Source organism: Peromyscus eremicus, chromosome 5, assembly GCF_949786415.1.
Source record: "Peromyscus eremicus chromosome 5, PerEre_H2_v1, whole genome shotgun sequence".
Lineage (NCBI taxonomy): Eukaryota > Metazoa > Chordata > Mammalia > Rodentia > Cricetidae > Peromyscus > Peromyscus eremicus.
Genome location: NC_081420.1, coordinates 88,673,184 through 88,695,781, shown reverse-complemented (window position 1 = coordinate 88,695,781; position 22,598 = coordinate 88,673,184). Strand labels below are relative to the sequence as shown.

The 22,598-nt window shown below is 46.4% G+C and overlaps 1 protein-coding gene across 1 annotated transcript in view; it reads left to right on the top strand.

Annotated features, from left to right (window-relative positions):
- The window catches only part of Cdh13 (cadherin 13), a 971,677-nt gene extending 949,436 nt beyond the window's left edge, over positions 1–22,241 (top strand). Inside the window, exons 12-14 of the mRNA XM_059263937.1 lie at positions 10,386–10,619; positions 12,336–12,554; positions 21,685–22,241. Coding sequence (XP_059119920.1) covers positions 10,386–10,619; positions 12,336–12,554; positions 21,685–21,692 — 461 coding nt within the window. The 3' untranslated portion in view covers positions 21,693–22,241. The remainder of the gene's footprint in view (positions 1–10,385; positions 10,620–12,335; positions 12,555–21,684) is intronic.
- The last annotated feature ends 357 nt before the right edge of the window (positions 22,242–22,598 follow it).

The following is a 22,598-nucleotide window of genomic DNA, read 5'->3' as shown; positions in this document are numbered from 1 at the left end:
GATGTTGTGTGCTTAAGTCTTTTTTTAATTGCACGTATTGGGAGGAGTACCCATGAGTACAAGTGCCCTCAAAGGCCAGAGGGTGTTGGGTCTTCTAGAGCGGGAGTTGCAAATGGATGAGTCACCCTCCATGGATGCTGGGAACCAAATGTGTGTCCTCGACAGAGGCAGCCTGCACTCTTAATCACTGAGCTGTCTCTCCAGTCCCTCCCTCACTGAAACTGGATCTCACCAAGTCAGCAAGACTAGCTGGCTCCCAAGCCCAGGGACCATCCTGTCTTCTACTTTCGCAGAGCTGGGCATATTGGTGTGCACCACCATGCCTGGCTTCCCATATAGGTCCAGGGGATATGAACTCAGGTCCTCATGCTTGTGTGACAGACACTTCACCAACAGATCCATCTCCCTGGCCCCAGGGGCAAGTGCTATGCTCCAATAGACACAAGTGTCCCTGCTTCACACCAGTGCTATGCAGAGAACATGAAAAGAAAAATACCCCACTTAGGTCTCCCTAATGATATGAAACAGGGAGTCTTCATCGCCTCTGGAGTCTTTCTGTGGTCACCAAAATGTGCCATTTTCCATCTGGGAGATTCATGATCATGCCTCATGACTCAACAACTTGTATAAAGTACATTTAAGCCCATCCATGAAAAATGGGGTGTGGGTGACTGTGCTGGCTAGTTTTATGTCAACTTGACACAAGCTATCATCATCTGAGAGGAGGGGACTTCCATTGAGAAAATGCCTCCATAAGATCTAGCTGTAGGGCATTTTCTTAATTAGGGATTGGTGTAGGAGGACCCAGCCCATTGTGGGTGGTGCCATCCCTGAGCTGGTGGTTCTAGGTTCTATAAGAAAGCAGGCTGAGAGAGCCATGAGGAGCAATCCAATAAGCAGCACTCCTCCATGGCCTCTGCATTAGCTCCTGCCTCCAGGTTCCTGCCCTGCTTGAGTTCCTGCCCTCACTGCTTTTGATGATGAACTGGTATATGGAACAGTGTGTGAAATAAACCCTTTCCTCCCCAAGTTGCTTTTGGTCATGGTTTTCATCACAGCAATAGTAACCCTAACTGAGACAGTTACCAAGAAGACAAACCAAGATAGGGTGTCTAACAGCTGTAAAATTAAAGTGTAATTGACCAAAATAATGGTTTTTCATAGACTCAGATACATCCCACACCAGTCTGTCCTTCACCTCAGTCCCCTGGGTGATGAACGCTCTGAAGATAACACTGGTTCCACAGTGGAATATATACAGTGTGTTTGGATGGAGTAAAGGAAAAGCTACTGTCCAGCCCTAGAGTGAGGCAGTGTCTGAGCTACTGAATAACAGCCCGAATAGTGGGTCGGAGGAGACCTGAACTTCAGAACAGACCTTAGGCTTCTGTCCTTTCCTTTAGATCAGCCCAAGACAGTGTAGGGGCGGGGAAGATGATTCAGACTGATTCTGCTTAAAAGATGCTCGTTTGGATAAAAGCGGGTCATGTGTTACAATAGCATCCCAATTAAGCCAGCTTAACACCCCTTCTTGCGGTTGTTATATAAAGCAAGGGAGAAAAGTAAACATCAGACCTGGCCATCAGCCTTCCTGCTGTCAAGCACAGTGAAACATCAATCAAGTTGGAATTGCTGGCTACAATTTTGTCACCGAGAAAATGACTCAGTAAAATGACTCTTGAGATCTACCTGGTGATGGAGAAGGAGTGGCCAGAGCTGCGTGGAGTTAGCTCTCCCCTCCAGCTCCTCAGGGTGTGCCAGCCCCTCATCTTAGCAGTGAGACTGAAGGTCTCTCCGCCTGGTTTCCCATCGGCGTCATGAAGCTAATGCTGCTGGCCTGCTGGGCTGTCATAACAAGACAGAAATCAGGGGCTGGGGAGATGGCTCAGTTGGCAGAGTGTTTGCAGCACAAGCCTTAAGGTCATGGTGTGGATCCCCAGCACCCATGTTAAAAAAAAAAAAAAGCCAGGCATGGTGGTATGTACTTATAATCCCAACACAGCTGTGGCAGCTGCCAATTTGACACAATCTAGGATGACCTGGAAAGAGTGTCTCAGTAAGGAACTGCCTAGATCGGGATGGTTTGTGGACATGTCTGTGGGGACTTGTCTTGGTGACATTAATTGAGGTAGAAAGACCCACCTGTTGTGGGTGGCACAAGTGTCTGGGTTTGGGTTCTGGACGGTGTAAGAGCAGGGAAAGCTAACTGAGTACCAGTACACATGCTTTCATTCTCTCTGTTCTTGACCACGGATGTGATGTGACCAGACCCTTCAACTTTCCGATGCCTTGACCTCCTTACAGTGATGGACTGTGGCCTGGGACTGTGAAACAAAATAGGCCTTTTCTCCACTAAGTTGTTGTGTCAGAGCGTTTTAACAAAGAAGTGGGAAGCTAAACAGCTGGGGAGGTGGAGACAGGAGAAACCCTGGGGCTCTCTGACCAGTCAGGCCAGCCTAATCAGTGAGCCCAAGGTTCTAATCTCAGGAAACAAGATGGATGAATGACTTCTGAGAAATGGCATCCGCACACACACACACACACACACACACACACACACACACACACACACACACACACACACAAAGAGGACCAGAAACCATGAATACACAGAAAGTATCTTGGAGTTTAAGTGAACTCCTTGAGTGGAGTCATAGATTGATTTTCTCAGCTCATCATACCAGAATCTTCAGTGTCTCCAGCAGACATGAGAATGCTGTCTGTGACCACCCTGGGGGTGATCTGAGCATCTTTCTAGGGAGATAACGAGCCACCAAGCCCTCCATGCAGAAGAGGACCCATCTGAAAAATAGGGAAAAAAATGCTTCCTTTTGTGTCAGCATCATCAAGGACATGCCCTTGGCTACTTAGGGAGGGCTAAGCCGAGGGCCACCTGCCTGACAACAGGACACTCCCACACTGAACAGAATAATCAAGCACCCTGAACAGAATATTTTCATTCATTTTTATAGCAAAGAAACCGACTGGGATGTGTGAGCCACGCCCACGTGTACCAGCTCAGCTCACTACCTCTTGACATCATCCCTCTGCCCATCCTCCTTTGTTCCACCACTGCCCATCCTGGTAGCAGCACTCACTTCAATCCAACCCCCTGTGTGTCTGCAGCATCCTCTGCTTCCTATCAAAGCTGTTCTCGGGCCCTCAAAAGGCCAGCATGGCAAGTGACCAATCCTGGCTCCCCAGGTCCACGGTGTGATGGGAGCTCTGACAGGCTTCGACCCCCTTACCTCGACAGCCTGGCAGGTTGCATGCCACGTTTGCCACATAAACAACCTCACCTTGTTCACTGACCCCCACGTAAAACCACTGTAACTCATGATTCCCAAGGAACAGCCCATGCTGAATGCCTCCAGCACTGGTTCAGAAGTGGGACCGGTGACTAGGACAACTTCCTATTTCCCAGCTCTTCTGGGAGCTAGCTTCTGGGAGTCTCTCTGTAATCCTGACATTCTGAAGTATACATAAGAGATATATACACTTGTGCCTGCATGTGTGCGTGTGAGTTGGGATCCATGTAGCCCAATCTGGCCTTGAATTTGCTATGTAGCTGAGGATAACCTTGAACTTCTGATCCTCCTGTCTCCACCTCCTGAGTGCTAGGATTACGGGTGTGCACTCCACACCTGGTTTTATTCTGTGTATATGAAATCAGCCCACCCAACTACCCCAGGGACCCTGTTCATCTAAGGGAGTCTCATAAGCTTAGGATACTGTCTCCAAGTGTAAATCTGGTCCTTTGCGTGCAGATATTGACAGCAGGCTTGTTTATAACAGGCAAAACTTGAAAATGCCCATTAGCAGTGAACACATGGACAACACTTGGTCTATCCATGTAGTGGGGTATGATACAGCTACCACAAAGGACAAAGTGCTGGGGTAGGCTTCAACATAGATGAGCCTCAGAAACACATTAAGCAAAAGAAGACTTGGAAGGGTCACAGACTTGGGCTGGAGAGATGGTTAGTAGTTAAGAGCACCAGATGCTCTTGCTGAGGACCTGGTTTCAGTTCCCAGCACACACATGGCAGTTCATAACCCTCTGTAACTCTAGGTCAGTGGATCTAACGGCCTCTTCTGGCTTCTACAGACACTGCATGCATGTGGTTCACAGACATGTAGGTTTAAAAAACCCATACGTAAAATAAATTTTTAAGATTGCGCATTGCATATTCTGTTCATATGAAATGTCTGGAACAGTCCATAACAATAGAAAGTAGGCTAGCAATTGCCCAGGGCCAGCAGTGGGTAATAGAGAGTTAGTGCCAAGAGTCTCTTCTTGGGGAGAGTGAAAATCTCTAAGATTGGAATGGGGTGCTGGTTACATGGCTGTAAATTTACTAGAAAATCAATTTTCTGTAAAAATAAGTGAAGGCTGAGAGAAAAGGGAGTAATTCGGAATTGGGAAAACTATCTTTAATTCCTGTGTAACTTTTGAAGCTGGCATTTCCTTTCGGGTTATTATAGCCCTCACAGTTATTGTAAAGAAAATTAGAAGCAGAGGAAGGTATTATTTTAATGTTCATTACCTGGGGAGATAATTGCCACTTGGGTTCTAATATACTCCCTTCTGATCTTTCTCCGGCCATACATACATTTTTAAATTAGGATCATGCTACGTTTTCAGCTGTGTATCTCATCTACGAGGTATAAAGCTTAGACATGTTCATGAGTAATGGAACCTACCAAAATTGAAAAAAAAAAAAACATGGTATTTGGGGAGTGAACGAAATCCTGTTTTGCTAACATTATGAATAAAGTAAAATACATTTTTAAAGAGCTGGGGATATCGCTCAGTGGTGAGGCATTTGCCTAGCACAAAGGATGCCTTGGGGCCCATCCTCATTACCAAAAAATTAAAAAAAAGACTTGCTGGGCATGGTGCCGCACTCTTGGAATCCCAGCTCCTGGGAGATAGAAGCAATAGGATCTGTAGGCCAAGGCCACCCTTGGCTACATAGTGAGTTCAAAGCCAGCGTGTGCCTGGTGAGACCCTTCTCAAAGGGGAGGAGAGGAAGAAGAGGAGGGGAGGAAGGAGGTACAGGAAGGAACGGAGGAGGGAGGGAATCTGTGCCTACGTCTCACTACATCACCACCCTGCTTCCCTCCTCATCCGTCTCTGCCTCACCTGCTGAAGTCTTCCTGCTGGAAGATAAGGCCTCTTCTCTGGGGATTAGCTTCCCCAAATGATGGAGTGGGTGTTTTTGTTTGATTTCATAGCTGAAATGAGATCCTATGAAAATCACATAATAAATGGTCTGACGTAGGAAATAACAGGTGACTCCGAGCATAGTGACAGGTGACCCACAATCCCAGGGAAACAAGACCCAGTTTCCACTTCACTAGGCTCTCAAAGCAAATCCTGGCCCTGTGGAGAACTCACACCCCACTGTTATTTCTAGGGAATGTGTAAACAACTTGACAGCCATCCAGAGCTGCTGATGTCCACCTGATTGACAGTAACAGTAAAGGTGTCTGTTCATGACCCACGACAATCACTAGGCTTGGCCTTGGTGCCAGCCCCACCCTGCATGCTGTCCAGCCACGGGGAAAACACTATGACACAGTCTGGGTCCCCAATATGTTGTCAGCCAGTCAATTAGCCAGGAGGAACAGGAAGCTAAAAATCTCAAGTATGTTTAGAATGACTTAGTTAAGTAAGTGCCATTGTTGTTGTTTAAGAAATGACTTGGAGGCTGGAGAGTCGGCCCAACAGTTAAGAATGCTTGTTGCTCTTGAAGAGAACCAGAGTCCAGTTGCCAGCACCCATATTCGGTGCTCACAACCACCTGTAACTCCAGCTTCAGGAGACAGGATGCTCTTTTCCGACTTCTGTGGGCATTGCCTTCACACATGCATATACTCACATACAGACACACACACATACACAGAAGTGAAAATAAAGTGAGTAATAATGATAATGGTTTCACTTACACGAGCGACTCAAAGTATCCAGACTCATAGAGGCAGAAAGTGGGGTGGGGCTGCCAGGATCCAGAGAGGGTGGTGGGTCCCCCCTTCAATTGCTGGCAGAGGTTCAGTGGGGAAAGGTAAGGAAGTTCTAACGACCGAGGAGCCTGATGCATGGCAGTGTGGATGTTCTCAATGCCACTGAGCTGTACACAAAAGTGGTGAGTATAAGTATGCTGTAACACAATAGCTCAAAATAGTAAGATATGAATGACAAGAGTAGTAGGGAGCTGCTGGAGAGATGGCTCAGTAGCTAAGAGCAATGGCTGCTCTTCCAGAGGACCAGAGTCCAGTTCCCAGCACCCACATGGAGACTCAACCTATAACTCCAGTTCTAAGGAGTTCTAATGCCCTCATCTGGCTTCTGTGGGCACCTGTGCATACGTGCACATATCCACACATAAATAAAAATAAACTTTTTGATAAGCCCAAATCATAGTTTACAGATTTTTGTTTGATTTCCTAGTAGAAATGAGATCCTGTAAAAAAAAAAAAATCAAACTACATAATAAATATTCTGACATAGAAAGTAAAGACTAAAGTAAAGTAAAGGCATAGTACTGCACACCTGTAATTCCAGCACTCGGAGGTTAAGGCAGAAGGATCACGAGTTCAAGGCCAGCTTGAGCTCTGTAGTAAGTTCCATGCCAACCTCGAATACATAGAAAGACCTTCTTAGGAGAGCAAAACACTATTTAATTAATTAGTTGTTTAATTAATCAAATTTAAACATAAAGGACAACAGCTTATCAAGAGAAGACACTGTGCTCAGATGAGACCTGGATTCAACAGGTCCAGAGGAGCCCATGATGAGCTCTCTGCTCAGCACTACCAGCCTCTGTAGAGCCCTCCATGTGTCTACACCGCTCAGTGTGAAAGCAGCCACGTGCCTCTGGGATGAGGGTCAGTGACCTTCACTGGGTTCCCTACCACCACAGTGAGGACCGGAATGGCTCCTATCTCAGAGGTCCTTCCAGCTCTCCACTCAATCAGTCCCAAAGCCGCCCCTACATACCCAGCCAGAGCCCCACACCACATTCAGGGCTGGGACTTTCTCAGACCTTTCCTGAGAATGTAGCCATGGGCTTCCTCCACAAGAACTGCACAAGTGAGGGTCAATCACAGTCTATCGGAGTGGTCTGCTCCTTTCTGGTCTACTACACATGTGTGCAGGATTCTCAGCTCATTGCTGATCAGCCACCCACATATCCTGGGTAACTGGCATGTTACTGGTCTGCCGTACACGTGTTATGGGTGGATGGCTCAAACTGGGGCTTTTTTCTATTGAAATGGAAAGTCCATGAAAAAGAAGCACTGTCCTAACGAAGCTTGAGTTCTTAGATTTGTCACAGAGCTGTCCCATGGGCACTGGAGGCTACTGGTGAGAAAGAGAAAAAAAAAAAACCAGGGCCTAAATGTCTAGAAAATACCCAGAAGCCCCAGGACTTCCGGTTCTTCTGGAGCCAAACAGCCTTGGCAAGAGCCTTGCATTCATCTCTGAGCTTTGCATGTAACTTCTCTCCTTCCTAGACATACAAGCGAGGGAAGCAAGTGGCAAGGTGGCTTAGCAGGTAAAGGCCATTGTCGTACAAGCCTGACCGCCTGAGGGCAGTCCCCAGAAACCACAGTGGAAAGAGAGAGCCAGCTGTCAAAAGCTGACCTCTGACCTCCATCCACATAGGTGTCATAGCTCCAGTGCAGGTATACACACACACACACACACACACACACACACACACACACACACACACACGCATAAAGTAATAAATAAAACACAATGGATTTAAAAGAACTTGAACTAGGGAAGCAGGATAGAGCTTGCCGAAAGGATTTTGGCTCACCCGGTCTTTTCCTCTCGTCCAAAGAAACAAGCTCCTTCTACTGACTTAGAAAAAGACATTGCCAGCTGGCTGGGCAATAACACATGGGAAATTGAAGACAGTCCTGTAATTAAGTTCACAAGAGGCCAATTCTTCTGGCCATATTTCAAACACCCGTAATGTCTTCTCATCCATTCTACCCAAACGACTTTACTTCATAATATATTCAGAGCAGGGGGGGAAATATATATATATATAATGGATTCTTCTGAGATATTCAATTAGTTCAATAAAAAGAGAAAAGTGATTTTTCAACAAAGAAATTTAGCCAAATGGCTAGAGCTGACAGTGAAAAACTGGCTGTGAAGTAATTATGCATTTCTTCGGAGTTGTTGTTCTAACAAAAGTTAGCACTACGCCCCGTTACGAAGAGCCCTCCCTGATGATTAATCGCAGTCTTCCTCTTCCATGCGTGTTTGCTTGAATGTTCATTCTGCATCCATCTTTGGGTGTTGATACATTTCAATTCCCAGCGGTCCGGGAAGGGCTCTCTGTTCTCATTGCTCAGAACCCGCTCTTCATCTCCCTTCAAGCTGATTTCTCCCCCATTAATGAAAAAAGCAAAACAAAACAAAGCAAGACATGCCTGACATTCTCCTTGCAAAATCCCACTGCTTTTTCCTTATTTGTTTTTTGATTTGAGATTTCATTTGATTTTGGTTTCTTTTTCTTATGGATGGGGTCTATTGAAGCAGGGCCTCACTCTGTAGCCCAGGCAGGTCTCAGACTCACCATTGCAGGCTAGTTTCATGTCCATTAGACACAAGCTAGAGTCATCTGAGAGGAAGGAATCTCTATGGAGAAAACACCCCCACCAGATTGGCCTGGGGTGCATTTTTTTTTATTGATGGTTGATGTGGAAGGGATCAGCCCATTGTGGGTAGTGCCATCCCTGGACAGGTGGTCCTGGGTGCTGTAAGACAGAAGGCTGAGCAAGCCATAAGGAGCAAGCCAATAAGCAGTATTCCTCCATGCCTCTGCATCAGCTCCTGCCTGCAGGATCCAGCCCCGACTTCCTCAGTGATGGACTATAATTTTAAGATGAAATAACCCTTTCCTCCCCAAGTTGATTTTGGTCATGGTGTTTTATCACAGCAGTAAAAACCCTGATCCTCCTGCCTCAGCCTCCCAGATCAGTTTCTTATCTTGCAGTTCATCTCCCCTGTTCTCTCCAAAGCCACTATCTGTCTTTAAGTTTCAGGATCCTTACGGTCAGGGTCAGCCCTCGAGCATTCTAATTTTCCAGGAAGGTTTCTAACAGCTCCAGCATTTGTCTTGAGCCCTGCATTTCTGCACAGTGTGTTTAGTTTGAGGGATCATCAGCACAATCAGAGCTGGACCTGTGGTCCCTTAGTAGCCTCTGCTCTTCCTCCAGTGGCCTCACTTGAGCCCCTATTCACCAGGACAAGGTATTTTCCCTGTGAAAACTGCCCACCTTTTAATCTGCTGTAGAGACTCCCTGCCGACCGCACCCAGCATCTCCTATCCATACAGCTGTGTGTTTCCTAATAATGTGTGAGGTCAGGTTCCTCCACAACCCCCTTTAAGGGAAAAAAAAAACACTTATCTTTATGTATATGGTTTTTTGCCTGCATGTATCTCTGTACATCATGTGCATGCGGTGCCCAAGGAGGCCAGAAGAGGGTGATGGATCCCTTGGAAATAGTTATAGATAGAGTTGTGAGCCACCATGTGGGTGCTGGAAACAGAACCTGGGTCTTCTAGAAGAGCAGCCAGTGCTCTTAACCACTGAGCAATCTCTCCAGCCTCCACAACTCCCTTTAAAACCTCTGGTGGTAGACAGGGAAGATGGCTGAGAAGCTAAAGGCACTTGCTGCCAAGTTTGATGACCTGAGTTCAGTGCCTTGGATCCACAAGGTAGAAGGAAAGAACTAACTCCCCTAAGTCGTACACACACACACACACACACACACACACACACACACACACACACAATTATTTTAAAAATAATTTTTTATTTAAATATTTAAAATTATTTTTAAAATAATTGTGTCTAACCACCATCATTTAGAGACCATCAGTAAAGTTCTGTGATTTAAGAGGTACATCTGACCCTTAGGGAAATAGAGGAAACGTAGATGCCTACAACTTGTGGCCTACGAATTGGCTCTAACTTTTCTAAGTGACCATTGGAAACCAAGTTTGGTGACATGTCAGGCAGGAAGAGTGTCACTTGGAGGCCAGACTGAGTTACAGAGTTAGACACTATCTCCAATACCCAAGGTCTGAGTGGAGATGCGACTCAGTTGTAAAGCACTTGCCTTGCATGTGTGGCTAGTTACACATGCCTGCGATGCCAGCACTCAGGAAGCTGAGGCAGGAGCATCACAAGTTCAAGGGCAGTCCAGGCAAAAGTGCCATCTTTTACTGTCAACCCAGCTGAACCTGTTACTAAATAGTGAACACAACGTGCACCGGGTATTGATCACAGGAGGTGCCCTGGTAGACCAATCTCCTGCCACACCAGTGCTTCACCAGTGCCTCCTTTTCCCACAGGCAACCCTCCTGCCACAGGTACTGGGACCCTGCTGATAACCCTGGAGGACGTCAACGACAATGCTCCCTTCATTTACCCAACGGTGGCTGAAGTCTGCGATGACGCCAAAAACCTCAGTGTGGTCATTTTGGGGGCTTCAGACAAGGATCTTCACCCCAATACAGACCCCTTCAAGTTTGAGATTCATAAACAGACCGTCCCTGATAAAGTCTGGAAGATCTCCAAAATAAACAGTAAGTCAGCGACTACCAACGGCCAACCTTTGTTCTGTCGGCTTTGAACTTCTGTTCTTCTTCCTCAAAGATGTTCCCTCTCCCGCACAGAGGTTTCCATGGTGTTTCTGGATGTGTGTGTGTGTGTGTGTGTGTGTGTGTGTGTGTGTGTGTGTAGTGCTGAGTTTTCTGACCAGAGTGAGAAAACCATCTATAGAAATTCTGAATGGCAGTTTATCAGTGCAAACACGGCTGTTCTGCCTTCTGTTTCCTCCCTTTCTCTCTTCTTCACCTTAGGTAGCATGCCATCACCCTAGTGACCACTGTGATCCCAGCATTCCCTGCCGTTCGATACCCCCTACATTTTTACTAGCATGTCCAGTGAGATGCTGGTTCTTTGTCCTTCCTCTTCCCTTTTTGCTTTAAACAACACAGGAGTAGATGGATAGGTGGATGGATGGATGGATGGATGGATGGATGGATGGATGGATGGATGGATACATACATACATACATACATACATACATACATACTCACAGGACTGGAGAAATGGCTCATTGATTAAAAGTATTTCCTGCTCTTGCAAAGGACCCCAGTTCCGTTCCCAGCACCCACGTCAGGTGGCTCACAACTACCTGTAACTCCAGCTTCTTCAAGGGATCTGACCCCCTCTCTGAACTCTTGAGAGCACCTGCAAACACATACACATAAATAAAAACAAAATAAATCTTGAGAGAGCTTGAGGAAATGCTCTTGCCATGTAGCCCAAGTTAGCCTCGAACTTGTGACAATGCCTCAGCCTCTCTGGGGATTACAGGCATGCATCATAACAGTCAACTCCCATACATTCTTTCTTTGCAACTGACTGGTGCTGAGCATAGGCCCAAAGCCCGGTCTCAGCCTTGGCAAGTCAGGGCTTCCTGCTTCCCAGGCCTCTCCTGGTTCCATTGTCTCATTGAGACGGGAGCCGCTGACATTCAGTAGCACTTTGCAAGAAGGTCGCTGGCCCATCTCCTCTTCTTAGGGGCTAAGGGAAAGAGGAGCATGGTGTCTTGGGAAGTCTGTCAAGCCCCCAGTGCTCCATTGCTTGTTGCAGACCTCCCCCTGCTGGACTCCGCCTTGCCAACCTTGGCTTTCATCCTTAGCTTTGACACTATTGCCATGCACCCCTCTCTCAAGATGACTGTCACAAGCAATCTCTCATTCTCCCTGCCTTTCCACATGGGTGGGTAGAATTGAAAATGTGACCCAACATTGATCACCAACCAGCCTTACTAATTATCAAGCACTCTTTCTTCCTGGTTGTCCCACCCACTTCCCTCCCCAGCGGGAACTGAGCTTGCCTTGCCTTCAGTAATGAACTTATCCTGCTGTAAATACCATCAGAGTCCACTTTTGCACCAGTGATAGAATGGGGCAGGGGAGGGGGGGAAGACAACTGAGCACAGAAATTTCTATTTAAGAAAATCTAGAGTCTGTTGTTACAGCACCAAACCACAGAAAGTGTCTCTGAATCATTCATCCCATGCAGCCTGTTGCCACTGATTGTGTGAAATGTGGCTACTACCACTGAGGAACTGAGTGTGTTTTACTCAAGGTTAATCGATTTCATTCCAACACACCTATAACTGTAAGTTATTTGCACACAGTGACGTCTGTGCACACCAAGGCCCCAGAACCTCACCCCACCTCCAGCAGAGGGCTTCTCCTCTCTCACACGGACTTCCTGTCTTCCAGACACCCATGCCCTTGTGAGCCTTCTTCAGAATCTGAACAAAGCGAACTACAATCTGCCCATCATGGTGACAGATTCAGGGAAGCCACCAATGACAAACATCACAGACCTCAGGGTGCAGGTGTGCTCTTGCAAGAACTCCAAAGTAGACTGCAATGCGGCGGGGACCCTGCACCTCAGCCTCAGCTTGCTGCTGCTCTTCTCTCTCTTCAGCTTATCAGGTAAGTCCTCTTGACTCCATCATGCTTATCGTGCACCCGTGAACTTCACCACACACCACCTGTCTCTTCCATATATATTCCCAAGGAAGTCTGTCCCCCAAATCTTTAGTTTTGATGTCCATGTGGTTGAAACTGCCACATGTAAAAGTGTTCCAACCAATCCTTAAAGGCATCTGAATGGCCCCCTGCCAGCCAAAGGAGAAGCTGAAAGAGGTTCTGCTATTTGACAAACCAGCCAACAAGCAAAACCTCCCATAGATGTCATTTGCCTGGAACCAATGGAAATGCACCAAGATTGGCCAACTGCTCTCCCACAGGCCATAGCTATCCTGTTCTGCTTTGGACGTGAAATGTCCTGCACAGGCTTGTGTGGTTGAGGATGGGAAATGTCCTGCACAGGCTTGTGTGGTTGAGGATGTGAAATGTCCTGCACAGGCTTGTGTGGTTGGGGATGTGAAATGTCCTGCACAGGCTTGTGTGGTTGAGGATGGGAAATGTCCTGCACAGGCTTGTGTGGTTGAGGATGGGAAATGTCCTGCACAGGCTTGTGTGGTTGGGGATGTGAAATGTCCTGCACAGGCTTGTGTGGTTGAGGATGGGAAATGTCCTGCACAGGCTTGTGTGGTTGAGGATGTGAAATGTTCTGCACAGGCTCTCGTGGTTGACCACTTGGAGTGGAACCTTTAGGAGGTAGGATCTATCTGAAAGGAATGGGTTGCTGGTGGGGTGGGAGTGATCTTGGGGGTTATATCCTGTCTCTGCTTCCAGCAAGAGCTCTCTACTTCCTGTTTGACCCCTTGTGACAGTGCCTCATGGCTCTGTTGCTTCAGGCTGAGCCCTGGGTTATACCTTTCCTGATGGACTATGTCCTTTGAACTGTGAGCCCAAAATAAGCTTCTTCCTTCCCTAGTTCTTTCTGGGAGGTATTTGGTCCTAGTGAAGAGAAAGGTAACTCACACAACACACTTCTAAATGTTGTCAGAGGTGGGGTTGGAGAGATGGCTCAGTGGGCTAAAGGAAAATTTTGACCAAGCATGATAGTGTTTAATCCTTCACTTGACCCAAACCCATGGGAATAAGGGACCTGGAGGGTAAGGTGTTGAAGAAGGAGAAAGTCAAGGTCAGCAGAGAGCTAAGTCAGACAATGTTGACAAAGAGAACACAGATACCTCAGACACCTCAACAGCCTTAGGACTGATAACCATATCCCTTGAGAGGAGAAAGCTGAGTTCCTGGGAATGGAAACCTTAAGAGGCCTCAGACCCAGACCCAGGCCTGGGCCCTGCCCTGGCCCTAGCCTGGACCTTGCCAAGTCTACCTATGAGCGAGGACACAGAACTGGTGTCCCCTTTGTGTTTCATCAAGGCCTCTGAAAAAGCCTTGGATCAGTCTGGCTCCCAGCATTTAATGGATTTAATGATGGTGTCTAGCCTTTAATCCTAGCACTGAGAAGGTAGAGGCAAGTGGATCTCTGTGAGTTTAAGGCCATCCTACTCTACATAGTAAGTTCCAAACCAGCCAGGACTACATAGAGAGGCCCTGTTTCCTAAAGAAAAATAGGAAGGAAGAAAATAGTATTTATAACTCATGCTTCCTTTCAGTAACTAGTAATAACTATGATACAAGGACACATCACTTTGAGCGGAGGAATCACTAGGCTAAGTAGCATAAATGAGAGAATGAAGTGAGCATGTGTTGCCAGACTCTCCTATGTGTGGATTGTTAGTTCAGTTTTGACCTTGGCAATCGTTCACATCAGCTTCTGCTGCCCAAAATGCTCTGGGGCCCTTGCATTTAAATTTTGAGAAATTATTGGTATAATCGTGGAATAAAAAAAATGATAGAAGGAACAGAGCATATTACATCTTGGTGGCAGGGTGTATAGGTCATTTCAGGAGTCGCACATTTCAACATCTGATGTTGGCAGTGTGTGAAGCTCTCTCTGTGTGGGACCAGAGTTCTGTGGGTAGAGCTAAGGGAGGAAATCCTGACAGTGTGTCTCTGCTGTCTGTACTCAGCATCTTCCAAACAGAATGTGTCATCACCCCTCCTCCCACCCACGTCTGATGACTGTGCCATCATCACCCCCACCATCCCACAATCCTCAAGGCTCCTTCTAAGTCCTCCAGCTTCATTCCTGCCCCTCAACCTGAGCTCAGGTCCTTCTGTCTTCACTTGCTGCCATAATGACCTCACTGTCTTCCCAGCTCCGTGCCTATATGAGTCTGAGGGAACGATGGATGCTCTCCTAAATCTTCTCTGTCAATCAGTAGGGGATGAAGGGCTTAGGGTGGACCTGGAGATGGAGAAGTTAGAAAAGATTGTAAGAATTCATCAGGCTTTGTGTGAGATGGAACACCAGAACGTAAGGACACTGGGGAGCAGATCAGCTACCGTGAATGAATAGTGAGGCAACACACCTGATAGATAGTCCCTTGTTTTGCCAACAGAATCTTAGTCTTGATTCTGGGGATGTGGAAAATCTCCTTCATGAGCAGACACCCCTGATGCCTTTGTACAGGCGGCTGATCTGCTAATGGATACCATTAGCCTGCAGGTCAGCCTTGTGTAGTATCAGCTGCAGAGATGGGAGTGGATCTCACACCAGCTGCATGCAGAACATCAAGGGAATTTTTAATGTGTCTCTACCCATACCCTGACTCTGCTCCATTTGAAACTCTAGCACTGGAGGTGTGGCTCAGAAATCTATTCCCATCAAAGACTCATGGAGTGGCAGATAATAAATGCACAGGGGGAGTCAGAGGCACCATACTGAGTGGACTGTCTTATCATAGAGGCTCCTGGGCTTCCCAACAAACCTTTATACCATCCACATTATGGTTTGGTGCTTCAGTAATAAGGAGGAGGAGAGTGAATTTCAGAATACATAAGTGAAGGTATTTGTGCTGATGACACTATGAAAGTTCAAGTCCAGGTGGGTATGTGATGAGCCACCATAACACAGCCACAAGGAAGGGGTTTTTTTTGTTTGGTTGGTTTGGTTTGGTTTTGGTTTTGGTTTTTTTGTTTTTTTTTAGAGACAAGGTTTCTCTGTGTAGCTTTGCGCCTTTCCTGGATCTCCCTCTGTAGACCAGGCTGGCCTCGAACTCACAGAGATCCGCCAGCCTCTGCCTCCTGAGTGCTGGGATTAAAGGCGTGCACCACCACCGCCCAGCTACAAGGGAGGTTTTTATGCCAACAACCTTTCTAAAAAGATATTTAAGAAATTTATAGAATTAAACCATGGATAAAACAGGAAGTTCAATTAAACATCATCAAGACGGGAGAAAAAAAGCCAGGCGGTGGTGGCGCATGCTTTTAATCCCAACACTTGGGAGGCAGAGGCAGGTGGATCTCTGTGAGTTCAAGGCCAGCGTGGTTCACAGAGCAAGTTCCAGGACAACTAGGGCTACACAGAGAAACCCTGTCTTGAAAAACAAAAATAAACATACAAAAAAAAAAAATCACCAAGAACAGAAACCAAATAACAAGAGTTCAAGACACTAAATTTGGCAGGACTTGCTGGTAAGAGTATTTCCCAACAACATGGATACACACACACACACACACACACACACACACAAAGTGTAATTTTAAAAATTTAAGCCTGAATTCAAACTACATCATAGGAGCCAAATCTGGCCCACCACCTGTGTGTTTTTAAATAAAGTTTTATTAGTACACAATGCCATCCACTTATTCACATACTGTCTGTGGTTGCCTGCTATTATAATGGCAAAGGTGAATATTTTCACAATGACTGCATGGCCTACAAAGCTGAAAACATTTACTACTTGGCCCTTTACAGGAAGAGCTTGCCAATGCCTGCCTTCGAGCATCATCCATAAAACTTCAGCAGCTGTAGAAGAAGTTGATACCAGATAGCATGGGAAGCAAAACTGAGTCCTCCTCCCTCCAAACAATATTCAGGGCCATATGACCTGGCATCGGTGCTCTGGTGTTTGCAGGGTTTTTTTTTTTCCTATGCTCTTCACTGGCCTGATGATTTTATCCCACTCTACAGATGGGAAAACGGATGCTCAGAGAGGCCCCCAGGCGAGTCGGCTGGGAAACCAGCATTGGCCACAGGGCTGCCTCTTTATGGAAGGAGATGCCAGACGTTTGCACTCACTGTGGTATAGATGGCTTTCTCCAATGACTGCGGGTTGACTGGAAGGCTCTGCACACCCTTCTCTGACCTCTTTTTTTTTTAAAGGGAAATAAAACTAATAGCATGGAGAGTGATTTTAAAATGTAAATGAAATTATGGCAACTGTCAATTTTGCCATCTGAGTTTCGTGCTGATGGCATAGAAGGGCTGCGGGAATCTTCCATGAGTGCCTTCCTGCCCTCCCTCTGAAGCAGCTGCTGCTGCCGCTGCTGCCGCTGCTGCCGCTGCTGCTGCTGCTGCTGCTGCTGTTAAGCACAGCTGTGGTTTGACTTGGACAAATCTCTGCAAAGAGATCTAAAGGAAGGGCTTGCTCAGAAAACTTTCAGGCTTAATTCACCAGAAACGGTAAGAATACAGCCTGAGCCGGGCGGTGGCGGCGCACGCCTTTAATCCCAGCACTCGGGAGGCAGAGCCAGGCGGATCTCTGTGAGTTCGAGGCCAGCCTGGGCTACCAAGTGAGTTCCAGGAAAGGCACAAAGCTACACAGAGAAACCCTGTCTCGAAAAACCAAAAAAAAAAAAAAAAAGAATACAGCCTGAAGATTAGGTAAAGAATCTTACAAGTTCCAAAATTAAATGACCCTGTGTTTGGGGGAGGCAGAGGGCCACTTAAGAACAACCTCTGTCACTGTAAAGAAGCTGGGGGCAGGGAGGGTGGCTCAGTAGGTAAGGTGCTTGACTAGCAAGCATGAGATTGTGAGTTCAATCCCAGAACCCACATAAACACAAGGCAGAGCAGCAGCTGTCACACTTGTAGAGCTGGCGGAGGAGACAGGGGGATCCCCGGGCTCAGTGGTCAGTCAGTCTAGACTACATGGCCAGTCCAGGCCGGTGAGAAACCCTGTCTTAAAGAGAAAGACGGGCAGCACCTGAGGAGTGACACCTGACACCTAAGAAGTGACACCTGACACCTGAGGAGTGACACCTGACACCTGACACCTGAGGAGTGACACCAGAGGCTATTTTCTGTCTACACACACACACACACACACACACACACACACACACACACACTCCTGTATACAAGGATGAGACTAACGAAGGCTGGAGAGATGGCTCACTGGTGGAGAGTGTTCTATCAGAAAATGGAGCTGGGTTCCCAGCTCCCACATCAGGCAACTCACAACCTCCTGGAACTCCAGCTCTAAGGGATCCAGTGCTCCCTTATGGCATCAGTGAGTACACACACACATATACACCACACACACACATACACACACATATACACATACATACACACACATACACACCACACACACACATACACACACATACACATACATATACACAGACATACATACACATATACACACACATACACACACATAACACATATACACATACATACACACACCACACACATACATACACACATACACACAGACATACACACACATACACACCACATACACACATACATACACACATATACACATATATACACACCACACACATACACACATACATATACACAGATATACATACACATATACACATACATACACACACATACACACATATACACATACATACACACACCACACACACATACATACACACATACACACAGACATACACACACATACACACACACATACACACACACACATCAAATATTTTCCTTAAAAAAAGAACAATTTTTTAGAAAGTTTTAAGATGAGCTAAAGACAGTTGTTATTTTTTTCAATTAACCTCTATTAAGGTGTTATATGCACACACACAAAAAAAAAGGAAAGAAAAGAAAGGGGAAAAAAAGCCCAGCTGCACAGCCACACCATAATGGGGCTCCCCATTTGCTATTGATCCCTCCCTGGAACCAGGTCTTGCCTAAACTGCTTTCCCTAATGATAGCTTCACCTTTTTCTAGAATTTCCTAGAGTGCATTTACACCTTGTTCCCTTCTCATGTGACATGTGTTGTGGACACAGGCAGAATCCTAAATTACAGAAGCCACACAGAAAGGCTGTCCTCTGCCGGGAGATGACCCCAGGCAGGCTTTGCAGACACTGTGGTCCTTTAAAGCCATGAGACTTTAGGGACAATGATAGCTGACCCTTGAGGGATTTCTTTGTGCCAGATACATACAAGCAAAATACTTTACATAAATTATATAGATTACCTCACGGAATCGTCTCAGCAGCCCTAGGAGGTGGATCATTTACATGATCATCTAAATTGACTTAAAACAGGGATTGGAGACTCTCATTTAAAAACAAAGAGCTACAGACTAATTTAATGGATTTTATTCAGCCCCCATTTTTTTTTATTTTAGCCAAGTTGTCCCCTAAGGAACAGTTGGTAATGTCTAGAAATATTTTTCATTATCATGACGAAGAGGATGCTGCTAGTGGCATCTAGTGGAGAGAGGCCAGGAACAGAACTAAATGTCCTCCAGAGCATGAGATGGACGACACCTACTGCGAAGAGATTCCCCGCCCCAGATGTCATGAGTGCCAGGGCTGAGAAGCCTGATGCTGGCCTTTAGCAGGCATGAGATGTCAGAAGCAGGCAGAACCTGGCAGGATGCGTGGCTTTGCATCATTGAAAAACCTAAAAGGGACCATGGCTAGGGAGATGGCTGAGCTCATAAGTGCTTACTGAGCAAGCCTGAAGACCCAAGTTCAAATCCCCAACACCTCCCCATGGTGGTACGTGTCTTTTTCCTAGTGCTGGCATGTGGGGACAAGAGGACCCCTGGGGCTTTCTGGTCAGCCAGTCTAACCAAACCAGTAAGATCCAGGTCAGTGAAAGACCCTGGCTCAAAAAATGAGGTGAAGAGTGATTAAGGACAATACCTGTCTTTGACCTCTGGCCTCCACACACACATATGCAAACATACACACACATGTACACATATACACACATACACATATATGTACACACACATACACACACTAAAAAGGCTGTTTATACAATCTGAGCTGGACATGGTGGCGCACACCTGTGACCCCAACACTCAGAAGACTGAGGGAATCAAGGCCACCTTGTCACATAGCCTGGACTATGTGACATTGCCTCAAAACAACAACAAATGTAAAGAATAATCTTATTATACCTCTTCAAAATAGTTTATGATTTATAGCCATCTGCCAGCAGACTTGACCGTTGTAAGGAGGGAAAACCACCTCAGGGGGAAGTGCTGAGCAGAGGGTCCTGTCTTCAGTGGTGGGAGGTGGGCCCAGAGCATCTCTGACAGAGTTGACCAAACCCGAATTAGTAACAGCCTGCAAGCGGGTTCCTTCCCTCCTCCATGGCACTAGACTCTCTGTAACAAAAGCCCGAGAAGGAGAGGGCTTTGTCAACTTTCTCTGAATAGGAGGTAGTCTCCTGGGCTTGGTGAAACCCATGATCTGAGCTGGTATCAGCACAGCTCTTACTGGAGTCCCGTGGACACAGGCGTGCTCACAGGCAGAGAACTAGCAGAAGGAACTGGATCTGAGCATCCTGGGGACAAAGCTCCTCCAGAGTCACAAAGCTGAGATGAGTCAAGAGAGCCCCCACAGGTGGCATGATGTAGGAACCATGAGCAGGAAAGGGGATGCTGTCCTCTCAAACACAGCATTCATGGGTATCACTTGTGTGACATGTCCTCACAGCCCACAGGACAGCTCATCTCCTTTGGGCTACAGAGCTACACACATGTGGATAGCTGAGGAGGAACCTACAATGATGTCCTCATCCTGATCCCTGGAGCTAGTGAACAAGTCACTTACTTGATAAAAAGACACTTTGCAGACATAATAAAGTTGTGCATCTTGAGATGGGGAGATAACCTGGATTAGTAGGGCCAGCCTGATGTGATCACACAGTCCTTACAAGGGGGCCAAGGAGCATCCGTGTGATGACACGGCAACAGGGAGACAGACAGAGAGACAAGATGCTACATCCCCGGCTTTGAACTTTAAGGAGTCACAGAACACATCTGCCTCTAAGATTGGAAGCTGGTGAGAAGGTGACTCTTTTTCTAAAGCCCTGGGAAGGAATGCAGCCCTGCCTACACATTGGCATTAAATCCATGAGACTCATTTCAGATCTGTGACTTCCAGAACTGTCCAGGAGTACATGTGTGTGGTTTGAGGTTCATGAGACTGTGGCTACTTGTTTTGTCAGCAATAGGAAATGAATCTGGTGTTTGAAGAGTACCAACAGGTCTTTGTTCTGTGGCAGAATATATATATTATATATATATTATTATTATATATATTCTATATATAATTATAATATATTCTATAATATATATGGTCAGATAGATGATTGATGAGTAGATGATTGATAGATAAACAGATAGATGATAGAGAAATAGATGATAGATATCTGATTCACTGAATATAGACAGACAGATGATTGATTGAAGATAGATAGATAGATAGATAGATAGATAGATAGATAGATAGATAGATGATTTGTAGGTAGATAGATGTCTGATTAATAATAGATCTATCTGCTTGATTGATCATAGGTAGATGTCTGATTGACTAAAGATAGTTGTATAGATAATTGATAGATGATAGAGAGAGAGAAGTGCCTCTACATGGGATAATCATTGCTTAGGCTCTGGGCTCTGTTCAGTGTGTTCTTAGCCCAGCACATCCATGCTAATGATCAGAACACAAGGCTCAACTGTAGCAGCGCCACCAGCTGCCGTCAGTCTCAGGGACGAGCTTTGGTGCCTGGAGCCATCAGCACTTTAAGAAGCCAGCCTTTATGTTTACCGAGGGGTGTGCTGGGCCTCACCTACCAAGAAGTCCTGTACCTCTGGTCTGTAATCACAGCTGCAAGTTCAACTTCTTCAGATGTAGCCAGTAAGATAATCCTGTCTTCAAATGCCACGCTGAAGAAGAAGATAATGTTCAGGGGAGTGTGGTGCGTGTTGGAGCTGTCGATCACTGGTCTGGTTTAGTTGAGTGTTTTGAAGTGAGTTGTGATATTCCCAACCTAATTCTGTACCTTCTCCACTCAGGTCTGTGAGAACACCACGACTGAAGCTTGACTCCCAAGTTGCCATAGCAACAGGAAAAAGAAAAAAAAAAAGTCTATCCAAATCTGAAGATTGCCGTTTACAGCTCTGAAACTTCACAACCAGGCCTCAATTGTTCCACATCCTCCTTTTTCTTTGCGATTTCATTTCATCTGTACCTCACCATTTGATAGCATCTTCCTTCTTGCTTTGATTAATGGAACCCTCTGGATTTGCCCTGAATGTTTAAAGATCATGTGTGTCACTGGACCTTAGGGAGCAGGAACAATGACTACTTTTTCTGATGCATCCACATGTTGCTAGACAGCGCTCCTCCATCCATGCAGCTGTGTGGTGGGTTTGTACCTGTACATGGATGGGTATCTGTCGGTGTATATACCCAGTATTTATGTAGAAGACTGCAGGAGCCACCTGCTTTTGAGATGCTTAGACAGAGGTGGTGGAAGCTCCAACAGCTGAGCTCTCCAGCCAAGATCAGTTCACTGAGCTGTCACTCACCTGTGCAGCAAAGCTGCACCGCCAGGGGCCTACTCAGTCTAAACACTAAACGCTGACCCACCAGCCAGGCAGGTCCAGGGGTTGGGGGTGGGGGAAGGGCAAGTGAAAGAAGTCTTCTCTCCTTAGTAGGACTTGCCACCACTTCCCACTGCCACCAAATGCCATGGTCCTGACTCCCAGGTGGGGAGTAAGGAATCAGAAGCTAAGGGCTGAACTACTCTCCCACGGGCAAGAGTCTGTAACTGTACCACCCCCAGACCCACAGTCCTACAGTCCTTAGGATAACAAAGATCATGATGAAGACCCTCTCCCTCCTAGGTATATGTACAAGTGCAAATGTCATCGTGGTGTACCTATGAAGAGACCAACAGGTACCATCTTGTATGCACACATATTAC